This window comes from Lissotriton helveticus, chromosome 1_1 (genome assembly GCF_964261635.1).
Source record: "Lissotriton helveticus chromosome 1_1, aLisHel1.1, whole genome shotgun sequence".
In the NCBI taxonomy this organism is placed as follows: domain Eukaryota; kingdom Metazoa; phylum Chordata; class Amphibia; order Caudata; family Salamandridae; genus Lissotriton; species Lissotriton helveticus.
The window spans coordinates 1,337,873,163-1,337,886,083 of NC_136057.1; the positions used below are offsets into that span (position 1 = coordinate 1,337,873,163).

At 43.4% G+C, this 12,921-nt stretch overlaps 1 protein-coding gene across 1 annotated transcript in view; it reads left to right on the forward strand.

Annotated features, from left to right (window-relative positions):
* Positions 1-419: 419 nt before the first annotated feature.
* Positions 420-12,921, forward strand: part of LOC144772860 (G-protein coupled receptor 54-like) — a 76,695-nt gene continuing 64,193 nt past the window's right edge. Inside the window, exon 1 of the mRNA XM_078657501.1 lies at positions 420-765. Within this exon, the coding sequence (XP_078513627.1) occupies positions 420-765 (346 nt within the window). The remainder of the gene's footprint in view (positions 766-12,921) is intronic.

A 12,921-nucleotide genomic window follows, 5' to 3' on the forward strand; every position in this document is an offset into this window, starting at 1 on the left:
GAGTGGATGTAGGACAAACACATTGCACATTCAGTCCAGTGCTTCACTGCTGAGACTGTTAAATTATTGATCAATTGAAAGATAATTAGAGCGGCAAGAAATTATCTTAGGTATATTGAGGCGTAGAGCTACGGCTATACCACGTGTATATCTTCACTGACTAGGTACCCTCTGCTGTAATGTGTATCACTGTGTTGGTTTATTTTTCAGATTCCTGGTGGTCGTCCAGTGGTTGAATGATTCCTTTGGGTCATCAGGTGGTCAACTGACTCCATGTTCTTGTCCAGTGGGTGGTCTGATTCATGACAGAGGTCTTATTCCAGGTGGTCCACCGATGGTCATCTGATTGCAAGAGTTCATCTGATTCACCGTGGTCGTGCGACTCCAGGTGGTCTTCACTTTCTGCTTCTTTCACAAACATGGAAATGGTCTCTCTGGTGGATCCGTTCACTCAGAGCACACAAAATGGCACCAGAACAGATAATCTTACGACTGTGACATCTGATCCCTCTCCTCTGGGTACCATGGGCACCGGAAGATCTGGGCTGAACCCCGAGTGGATCCGGACCAACCGGGCATCCCGGCTCAACATGTGGATTCTGAACATGACGGGGGACGAGACATCGCCGCCATTCCTGACAGACGCCTGGCTGGTGCCGCTCTTCTTCGCCCTCATCATGCTGCTCGGCCTGGTTGGCAACTCGCTGGTCATCTACGTCATCAGCAAGCACCGGCAAATGAGGACCGCCACCAACTTCTACATAGGTGATTGCAATGCATGAAGCATTGGCCAGCAGGGCCTGCATGAGCAGATGAACCAGGCCTGTAAAAGATCGCGAGAACGCTGAGTGAGTGAGGCATTGCGAAAGCATGTTGGGGGTGGCGCGAGCGCGTTTTCACAATACCAGTGAGTGAATGCCTACATGAGTGATGTATTATTCCTCGTAGGATAGATACGGCATGGCCGAATGAGGTATTTTAAAAGGGAGGGAAACATTGAAAACACCCACTGCCTGATAAAAAGGGACTCTTAGCACGTAAAACAAGGGTGCGCTGTGAAGGGCCATGAAAGTATGTTTCATGCCCAACTACTAACAAATTCACATGAGATGCATTTGCACACAATTCATCTAAAGAGCTTAAATTCAAGTCAGAGGTTATGATAAGAATATGCAGTGCTTAATTTGAGCCAGTGGTTTCCGGTGCTCAGCACCGGAGCTTATGACAGACTGCCACATGGTGGCGCTGTCTGGCTAATTTAGGTATTAGCACATAAACAGATGTGTGTGATGGTTAGTAGCTGTGTTTGCACTGTCATTGCCAGCTGCCAGGGGCAATGTGTGGTGCAAGCTGCAATGGCCTTCCGACGAGAGTCCCGGCAGTTATTGACTTACAAATTAAGCACTGAAATATGCCTTTCTGCACCTACGTTCATCCCCTTGCAGTTCCCACCTTTATTTTATACATCTTGATGGCTCCAGAGATTTTGGAGAATGTTAAAGGTATGGTATCGGTTGCTGGGAGTGTGAGGGCACTGTTGTGGTGCGCATAGAGGTATCCCCAGCAGGCAAAGGTAAGTGGTACACCCACACAACACATCTTATGTGAGACCCCCTTTGCAAGAGGGCCTGTGACTGGAACAGATCACGGACATGCAATAAAAAGGAATAACCTATAGAAAATAGAAATAGCAATTACGTCCTCACCACCCATCAAAGTTATATGCTATAGGTTGCATGAGATTACATCCTAAGAGGAAAGTTATTTATATTTTTACCTGTCAATGCTCAAAGTGGTCATGTGCTTTTTAAATATGTCAGCTACATTCCCAAAAGATTATGTTAGTCGGGTATAGGTCAACCATGTAAAGGAAAACATTTGAGCCACACCGAAAATCGTCTGTCTCGGAAAGAGGTTCCCACGAACGTCTCCCTCCCCATATTTACAAAAATAAAATATCGTTTAACCCCCGCCAGGCCCCGGCCCACCCCGTCAGTCATTTATTAACAAAAAAACAGACACCACTTTGTTTTTATTGGCCCGGTCTGGCAGGAGAACCCTAGGATCACAGCACAAAAACATTTTTTTTAAAACTTTTAGCCCCTGGGGATATTTTGTTTTTGGGCTCCCTCCCTCCCCCCACAAGGACTTGAGGGGGTAACCCTAGACCGCCCCTTAAATAGTTTTTAAAACCTATTTCAGGACAGGGGGCTAAGTCCCCTAGTGCTGTAATGGCTGCCGCAACATTTCTTTTCATTTTACCGCCTGCCAGTAAGAGCGATCACTTCTGCAGACCCTTCACTCCCGCGGGAGTGTGGTGGATGAGGGAACAAAACCCTCAGAAAATCACATTGGTCTATTTTTTTAAGTTGCTTGATCACAGAACTCATTATAGTGAACTGAATATCACAGTGATAATATTAACGTTTTGAACTAAAAAAAGTCACAGAAATTCACCAGCTATAGTTTGCAGAGCTAACTATAACTTGTGTACCGTCATACACTGCTTTTACCGCACAGATTACATCACTCATGACATGTTCTATGGCATCATTCATGACATCACTGTGCAGTCCCTCCTCCCTGAGCCTCATTACACCCTGGGGAACCCATCCCCAGGTCCGTATTTAATTTAAAAGGGAAGCGGGCAGTGCAGCCCCCTACCTGGCACTTCTTGGGACCCGACACCCCATCCCCTAAGGCCCAATGCACTTAAAATGGGAGGGTGGACAGAGGTCAGTGCCATGGTGCCCACCCAGGGCACCCACATGCTACATGTTAGGGGCTGCATGGGGTGCACCAGGACCCCCTCGGCCCAAGCTGGCTCCGCCTATGGTGTGGGAGCTGCCATTGCTCTCGCCCAGAGATAGCAGCTAATTATGCAGGAGAAATATGTGTTTTATTTCCCTGCTCACATCAGGGCGGGCAGGGAAAAAAAACGCAAGTGTGCTACCAACCGGACAGAGCATTTTTTAATTTCCCACTGGTTGGGAACAGACTTATGTGTTTTCTCTCATTTGGCAGGGGATTTAAAAATGCACCAACAAGGATGGAAGCAATGACATTTTCCTCCCACACTAGTGCCAGCAGGGAAACAACTGTGTCCTGGGTGTGGACTCCCTAGAACATAGTAAGGGAGCTGGCAACGGGGCCTTTAAAAGATCAGGGAGGACACATACCATTTTATTTCAATGTTGGTGCTGGGGGTTTGTGTCCCCTCCCCCTTTCTTTCTAATCAGCCCTGGGGGATGGGGTCCCCAATCCCTTTCCAAGCTCAGGAGGAGGAATGCATAGACCCCTCTCTTTAAAAAAAAATAATTGTCCCCAGGTGATGGGGGGCCAAAAACTGCTCGGGAAGGTAGGCCGCACCCCCCCCTTAATTAAATATACCCGTCCCCGGGTAAGGGGTTTGTGGGACCCAAAATGGGCTGGAGGAGAGGCACAAAGTGTTTTTTGATTTGCTAATAACTTTGGCGCAGTTTGACAAATCTTCACTAAATATTTAAACTAGTATGCCAATCACTCTGCTGTCTGGAAAGTTTTGGGGCGATTTTGTCAAGCAGGGCTGAGAAAAAGCGGCGTCTCAAAACACGTTTTCCACATGCAATTTCCAACAGGGATTTTGAACATGACTACAGCCCAAACGGAATTACACTCAATTTTGCATAAAGCTACATCCTCATCCAGAAAGACAGATTTATGGAATTCGGTGTAAATACGATCAGTAGTTTTGGATTTGTTAAAGAAAAAATATTTATGTATATCTTGGGACGCGAATCCTGTGCGCATCTGACAGATCTCTGATTGACTGCCAACTCTTATACCAGGAAGTGTGAGCTGCAATCTTGGGATTCGGACTCGGCCTCGGCCCAAGAAAACACTTTAAAAAAAAGATAAGTGGGCAGGGTAGGAATACCCTGTCCCCCTAGGCCTTGTGGCGGGGTGCCAAAGGGACCTCGCTTTTTCCTCTAATTTTCCATCAAATTCACACATCCGTGATTCTGTGGAAAAAAATTGTAAAAACACAAATGCGGTTTCTTGTGCTTTGGTTTTACTAAACCACACAGTGGGCCAGTTCCCAGGGGGAATTGACTATGTAAAATATAGGAGAGAAGGGGGCATGCACCCTCCCTCCCTGGGCCACTTTTAGCCCCAGGGACCCCATCCCCAGGGGCCTGGCTGAATAGAATAAGGGTCGGGGTTGCGTGACCCCCTCCACTGATTTCTGCCCATTTTTCCCATCCCCAGGGTCCAGCCTAATTTAGTAGTGGGAAGGGACATGCAACCCTCCTCCCAGGCCAATTTTGGCCCCGGAGACAGCCGCCCTGGGGCCCAGCATGACATATGAAGGGGAGCAGGGCACGCGGCCCCCCTCCCAGGCCAAGGACCCCCAACCCCGGGGCCCTGCAGTAAAAAAAAGGGAGACGTGAAAATTTGGACCTCCCCACCCGGGAAGCTTTTGACCCCAGGGACCCCATTCCCCCGGGGCCCGGCCATGCTATAAAGAAGGAGGGGCCTGCTGGAGTCAGCTGGTATTCCGATATTACATGCACAATACTATAGAAATTCAGCAGTAACAGTTAGAGATATCTCAATAAACTGTAACTCGTGCCCTAAGGTAACTACAATTCATGCCCTCGCATTGCGCTGCTAATTACACCAGATATTGCATCACTTGTTACATCTTCTATGACATTATTAATTATATCAGTGCAACATTTACTGTAAAATTATTGATGAGAAAACTGTGCTTGGCTGGCGCCCTGCGGTAACTATAAATCGTGCAACAGCCACACACAGTTCTTTCATCAATAATTTCACTGAAAATGTTGCTGTCATATTATTAATGATGTCATAGAAGATGTAATGAGTGATTTAATTTAGCAGTTCATGGAGAGGGTACGCGTTCTAGATACTTTAGGGCAATTGTTATATTTTTTTAGGTAAGTCTAACTATAACTGCTGAATACGGGGGTTAAGTTATAGTTAGCTCAGCTAACTATAACTGCTGAATTTCACTGGTTTTGTACTAGTGAAATGTGAGTCTAACTATAATGTCCCTGTAACCTTTGTTTTTTTCTGTGTGTGTGTGTATTCATATATATAATGAAAAAAAATGTAAACCTTTGTTATAGTTAGGGAAACTTTATTTAGTATTTTAATGCAAATTAAACTTAAAAGACACAAACATTACAACTTCTTAAGTTGTAGTTATACCGTAAATGTATAATTTATGCACCACCTTTAAATTGATATCATTTTATTTATTCTTTATCTACAAACCTAAAAAACTGCAGAAAAATGTAATACTGAAGAACGCAGTGGCATATAGTAGAGTGAAGTGTCAGAGTGCAGTGGCTTAGATTGGAATATCGTGTAGTGGAGTGGCATACAGTGGAGTATTGTAGAGTGTAGTGGTGTAGATTTGAATAGCGTTTAGTGGATGGCATACAGTGGAGTGGCATAGAGAGGAGTGGCCTACAGGGGAGTAGGGTAGAGGAGACTAGCATAGAAAGCAGGGGCATAGACTAGAGGAGCATAGAGTGGAATGCCTGGAGTAAAGTGGCATAGAGTGGATGGAGTGGGAGTGATTCCATGCTAACTACAGGGGATTTGCAGCCCTTTGTGTGGAGGCAAGGCACAGCCTGTTCAAGTGTAAGTGGGGCTGGGCCCAGCTTCTCCCTCCTATCTGCCAGTGATGGCCATCCAGACTCACATGAGCCCATTGTGTGTGGCTGTCTAGGAGGAATACACAATGCTCAACTGATAACTACACCCAGCCATGTCACCCAGAGACAGGCACTAAATGGCAATGGGGGAATTACAACTTCTAAAAGTGGTATTTTAAAAAATGTACTTTAGTTTACAATTCCAGAGGCACCAATTATGAATTGGTTACCTCTTCGCATTTGGAAATTACACTTATAAACTGTAAACAAAAAAAGTAACTCCAATGTTGTCCTACAGAAGAGGTAGACCTTGCAGTAGTGAAAAACGAATTTAAGATCTTTTCACTATGAGGACATGTGAAACTAAAAAGGGCATGTCACCCCTTTTAAATACATTGAACCCTGCCCTCTTGGCTGTCCAGAACATACCCTAGGGTGACTTACATGTCTTAAAAGGGAAGGTTTTGGCCTGAAAAAAGGTTTTGTTTGCCAGGTCAAAATGGCAGTTTAAATCTGCACACACAGGCTGCAATGGCAGTGAATGACACAATCAGTGCTGCAGGGCCACTATTATTATTTAATTTGTGGGCCACGGTCACTGGTAGTGCCACTTTACTAGGGACTTAAAGGTAAATGAAATTCACCAATTGGATATAAGCCAATTATACCATGTTTTAAGGAGAAAGCACAAGCATGTTAGCACTGGTTGGCAGTGGTAAATAGTGCAGGGTCCTAAAGCCAGCAAAAGTTAAGTCAGTAAATAGAAGGGTTGAAGGAAAAAAGTTAGGGGTAAACCACACCAAGGATGCCAGGTCTAACACTGGCATATAGTGTAGTGATCTAGAGGACAATGGCATATGGTGGAATAGCATAGAGTAGAATGGCATAGCGTGGAGTGTCATAGAGTGAAATATTGAAGAGGGTTGTATGGTAGAGTGATGTACAGTGCAATAGTAAACAGTGGATTGTTATAGAACAGAGGGGCACATAGTGGAGTGGTGGACAGTGGAGTGACATAAAGTGCAGTGGAATAGTGTACAGTGCAGTGGCATGCACAGTAGTTTTCCTGTACGCGTAAGCACGGGCAGGGAAAGATATGTTTGCTCACATGTTTATATCTCCCACGAGGTGGGAGCAAACATGCCTTCCCGGCCCGCACTAACTGAGGGTTGCCTGCCTGTGTAGGGTTGACCACAGGGCCTATCTGCATCCCAGGCCCTGCTGCTGACCCCCCACTGGTCATGGTCATGCACTGCTAATTACCCCACATATTCATCACTCATGACATGTTCTATGACATCATTGATAATATTACTGCCACATTTCCAATTAAATCATTCATGAGAAAACTGTGCATGGCACAAGTGCCCAAGTTATAGTTACCTTAGGGCAACAGTTATAGTTACTTTAAAAAACTATAACTGGTGAATTCATGTGTTTTTTTAGTTTAAAATGTTACGTTGTTACAGAACATTTCAACTAAGCATAACGTTACTTTAACCCTTGTTTTTTTTTTTAATTAATATATGTAGTCACCCCTGTGTAGTTATAGTAGGTCCCAGTTTCAATAGCAAGAGCATTTTTGTTTCTCAAATAACTTTGCCACCTTTTGAAAGTTCATCCACCTTGGCTCCGTAATGGAAAGTTTAACATTAATCAGTCAAGTGAGGTGGCAAGAAAAATGAGGGGGGTAAGGTGCGATTTTCCATGTTATTTCCCTTAAGAAACTTGCTTTCCAATACAGTAAAATACTCTAAATTTGGCAAAACGTATGCCTATTTTGATTTGGTTTAAATTGATTCATACATTTTTGAGAAATTAGCATTCAAAAAGAGGCTCATGTTAGGTAAGAAGAGGTAGCAAAGTTAGATATATCAGGATCGATTGTGTCCTGATATGCCCTGCTTGGCTAATTTAAAGGGGTATAGTCCATTTTGATTGGCTGGTCACAACATGAATCGTATTGCTATGTGGATTTGTATGATATGTTGTGGCAGCCATTGCAGGACTCAGGAAACAGTCCCTGTGCCTGGAAAATAAATTGAAATATATAAGGGGCAGCGTGAACACGCCCTGACCTCCAGGGGCATTTTGTAGCCAATGTTTTGGCTGCCATCACAGAACTTAGGGACATGGTCCTCACTGAAATGCATTACAATGAAAGCAAGGTATTGGGGGTCACAAAAAAGGAGCACATATAAAGATTGATCACAGATTTAAGTCACAATATATATATGTTATGATCATTTGAGGAATTCTGTTGGGTTCCCAGGTGATTTTGCCATGTGAAAAATTCTGACCCACTGCTGAGACTTGATGAATCATGTTTAGAGAGAAAACTATTTTCTCTCAAAATGTTCTCAGAGAGGTAATGGAAGGTGCTTCAGAAGCTAAAGTTCACACTATACTATACTATTCCTCGGCTATGTGAGAAAAAAGACTGATATTCTGAGTAAAACATGTATTCCTAACAGCATCAGTCTGTCAATTGATTCCCCAGGTGTCTACTGCAGTTTCATCACAGTGTTCTAAAGAACAACTAGCACACCTACATTCTTTATTTATATCAACGTATAGCATGTATGAATCCCATGTTGATTACATCAAAGCTGTAAAACTGAAAACATTTCCTTTAGTAATTAACAAAATGAGGGGTTCATTTTGTCATAAAAATCATGTTGGTGCTCTAGAAAGCTAAACTGAGGAAACATTTTCCATGAATTATTTTTCATCAATGTCGGAAAAAAGTCTGTGTACTGATTGAAAAGTACTTTGACCACCAGCAGGAGCCTGTCTGTTCTCCAGTGTCCCACTCCAGCTCCACCACAGAGTTCTGATAAGCAACTAGAGAGTTAACATTCTGTTTTATTGACAAAAGTGACTCACACCTGAACACCAACTTGATGGAATTAAACATGTAAAACTGAATGTATTTCCTACTGAGGAGACTGTAGTAAAGGAATAGGGGGCTCTTTTTGTCAAAGAAACTATTACCAGAGCTCTAGAAAGCTAAAATGAGGGAACATTTTCTATGAGTTCTCAGATAGCTTTATCATCCATGTCACTAAAACACTCTGAAATGCAGACTGAAACATGAACTTCCACCATGAGCAGTAGTCTGTAAGTTAACACCCTAGTTAACAACTGAAGCTTCATCACAGAGCTCCAATGAACAAACTAGAGCACTAACATTCGCTATTCACGGTAAAAGTGTGGTACACCTGAACACTATAGTGATAGAATTAAAACTGTAAAGCTGACAGGAATTTCCCACAAACGATGCTGCAGTAAATGAACAGAATAAGAGGTTTTATTTTGTCTTTGAAATTATAGATAGTGATCTAGAAAGCTACATCGAGTACACATTTTCTGTGAGTTATCAAATATCTTCCCCAACAAGATCAGTAAAATATTCTGATATGCAGAATGAAACATCATGCGTGCCAACAGACCCGGTCTAGGTTGGAGACTTCCAGCTTTTGAAGCCCTCTATTCTCACTGCATACTATTGAAAATTGCCTCTGCTTCAATATAAGTCAATAGGGAAGATACACTCCCCGATTTTTTGCAAACTCTTGCACGTTCCAGTTTTAAAATATTGACATGTATGAAAATGCGTTGAGACCAGCAGCAGTCAGTAAGTTAACTCTAAGAACCAAATGCAGCGTCATCACAGAGTTCTAATGAACAACTAGAGTGCTAACATTTTTGATTAATTGTATCCAGGAAAAAAGTGAGGCATAGAAGCTGTTGAATTTAAAACCTTTCCAGGGTAGCAGATTGAAGTAAATGAGCATTGAGATGTTACTGCACAATGAAACCAGTGGGTTAAAAAAGGGTATACATGTGTTTTTAGTATTTTGAGCCGAAATGTATTTTTAAGGTGTCTACAAATTGTTAAAGAGAGAGACGCCTGCTTCAGCAACCCCTTTCCACATCTGTTCACCCAGCCCTCCCAATTTCTCAACCGCTTAACAGCTCCCTAATTTTCACTGAAAATAACAAAGGTCAAAGTGACATTATGGTTACGTATGGTAATAATATGTTACTTTATGTTAAAACAAACCCTACATACACACACATATATATGTTTGTGTGTGCATCTTTATTATATATGTTCCATAATGCAACCTGTGTTGCAGGATACTGACAAGGCATCCCATGGCTCGTGGTTCATTTGAAGCAATCTTTGACAAGAGCCTACTGGGCGCAATAGGGGCAACATTATCATATAAATTGCCTTTGAACCAGTCCTCTCAAGAGAGCAAGTTTTCAAATGTAGCTCACTGCTTGCTCCCCTGTGGTATTGTTCCGCACGCCTGCACTGGAAGCCATGTAATAAGGTCATTTATAAAAGCAAAAAATGAAAAAGAAAAAAAACAACTGTACACGCAATACAGGAGGGATAGGATAAAATAATGAAAAGGTTCATATTGAAGAAGTAAGTAAAGAACAATTCATTTGAGGCCCTTTCTTTTGATGTACTGATATAAAGGAAGTCAAAAGAAAGGAACACAATTGTTACTTTCCCCACCAAAATATAACTTTGGCATGTGGAAACAAAAAAAGATGGACCGAGATCTAGTCTGTGAGCCCAACACATAGCTGAAGCGCATGGTCTTCATTTGTGGTATTGATCCAGGGGAATTCAACTCTGATCTTTCCATCCGATTGCCTGGGGACAAAGCAGAATAGCTGAATTTTAGGGCCAGGAACAAGACTCAGAAAGTCAGTTAAAGTTCAGCAGAGACCGACCCCACCCATCAAATCTGTGATTCCCTCTCCTCATTTAACTGTGGTGAAACTGCCAGCCTTCCAGTTGTGGAACCTCAAATAACACTGCGGTGGAAAACCTTTTACCAGAAAAATTTGACCTTTGCAAGGTATGAGGATCTGAGGCAGGGAAAATAATCAATGGCCACCACATGGAAGGAGAAAATGTCAAAGCCATTGTTTTTCAAAATTTTTTATTTCAGAGAAGAAAGTCACTGTGGACTAGATTGCAAAGGCATCACAGTCCACCAGGGAATACTTTTTGGGCAAAATGTTTCTGCCATGTTAGTGGGAATAATGGAAAAGGCCCACTAGAGCAGGAACCTTCATTTAATATGGTGGACAGCCTGATGAGACAGTGACCTTCACCACCGGCAGGCAGACCACCAACCAGGTCCTCAATGATGTTACTGAATCACACTTTGGGTTTGCAACTACATACCAAATCAGTATTTGGAAGGGGCGTGTTTTGGGCATCCTTTTCAAATACCAAATTGAAATACTATACGTTAATGTATTGCAATCGAAATCCAGTTGCAAAACATTATTGTTTTACCAACTAGTGAAAGGTAGTGGTGAGGCATTCCAAATATAGGGGGGTCCCGAAGGAACCCCTTCTTGTTTGTAAACGTTGAGAAAAACGTTGTAGAGTAGGCAGTTGTCCTATGGATGAGTGCCTAGTCGTAAAAAATGTTAGATAAACTTAATTTTTTTGTTTTAAAACACGTCCCATTGTCCTATTAGTACCTAGGTTGGTTCAAAAAAACAGAACGGAATTGGTAAACATGAGTGCGCAACTTACAACAATTTTACTGGCCCACTGACTCCATTCTTTGTACTTCAGGCCCATTGTCACAATATAGCACTCCCCGGGCATGTTGGGTGTCAAGAGAGAGACGATGACTATATTGCCCCCAAAAAAGATTCTGACAGCTCCGGGGACAACAGCTCCGTCTCGAGCAACTCCAGTACTGGATCGAATAAATCTAGAGGCAGAGGACGACGAGGACAACACTGGCAACAACTGTGGCAGAGACCACAACAAAATCACAACTTTGGACCACCACAATTTGGACCAATACCACCGCCATACTACGGTTTTCCACCTCTATATGCACCACGGCACATGCCCTTCTTCCAAGACAACCAAAACCAAAGATTCCCTTTTTTATCACAGGGCCGAAGAAATCGCGGAAAGAGAAGGAACACACCACAGGTCCAGTGGGCACCAGAAGTGGACCCAGTGAGTTCCAACACGAGGAACAAATCCAAAGAACAGGCGGGCCAAGCAAATAGCACCCCCAAGAACTACCAGCCAACTAGTCTTCAACATCTCCAGCACACAATTAACAGATTAAGAAATAGAAGTCCTGAATAAAGGCCTCTCCTTCGTCCCTACAACCAGATTGGATACCTTCAAACTACATGTAGAACTAGCAGAGTTCTTCAGGAAACTTAAGCTGAAGGCCTTCTTTGAAAAGAAAGAAGACACAGGCAACAATCACGAGGAGATTCCCAATGAGATAGGCCTCAGACTAAAATCTAACTTCATCCCACCACCGACCAGCATCCCAGTGGAAATCTCCACCTTCGAACAAGCAGTATACACGGAGGTAGAAAAACTACAAGAGAAGGACACCTTTAACAACTTGTCCCACCGGGAATGTGAAACCATCAAACGCCTACAGAATGATCCATCGCTCGTCATCAAACCTGCGGACAAAGGTGGGGGCATTGTCCTCATGGACAAAACGGATTATGATAAAGAGTGCCGCAGACTCTTAAGCGACACCAGAAATTACATGATTCTCAAAAAAGACCCCACTGAGGAACTACGCAGCACAATCAACACCATGGTCGTGAACGCCAGAGATGCAGAACATATCTCCAAACAAGAGGCTGACTACCTGTGCACCAAAAATGCCAGAACCCCGTATTTCTACACAGTCCCTAAGACACACAAGGGAGTCACCCCCCCACCAGGCAGACCGATCGTGTCGGGAATCCAATCACTCCTGGAAGCACTGTCCCGTTTTTGTGATTTCTTTCTCAATCCCCTGGTTCAACAGACACCATCATACATAAAAGACACGAAACACCTCCTCAACGTCATCAAAGAAATAAACTTCGACCCGACAACCCAACTCCTTGTGGGACTAGATATAGAGAGCTTATACACCAGCTTGCCACAAGATGCCACACTGAAAGTACTACATGAGGTCCTCATGGAAAACATCTGGGATCATCAAACCCCCCACAGCTTCATCATGGAATGCGCAACTCTCGCGCTAAAAGACAATTACTTCGAATATGAAGGAAAACTCTACTTACAGACCAACGGGACCTCAATGGGGAGTGTCTTTGCCCCTAGCGTAGCGGGCCTCTATGTTGCCCATTTCGAAAAGACCCATGTACAAACGCCTACCAACCCATACTCAAGGGAAATCTCCCTTATGGACAGTTCTTGCGCCTCAGACGC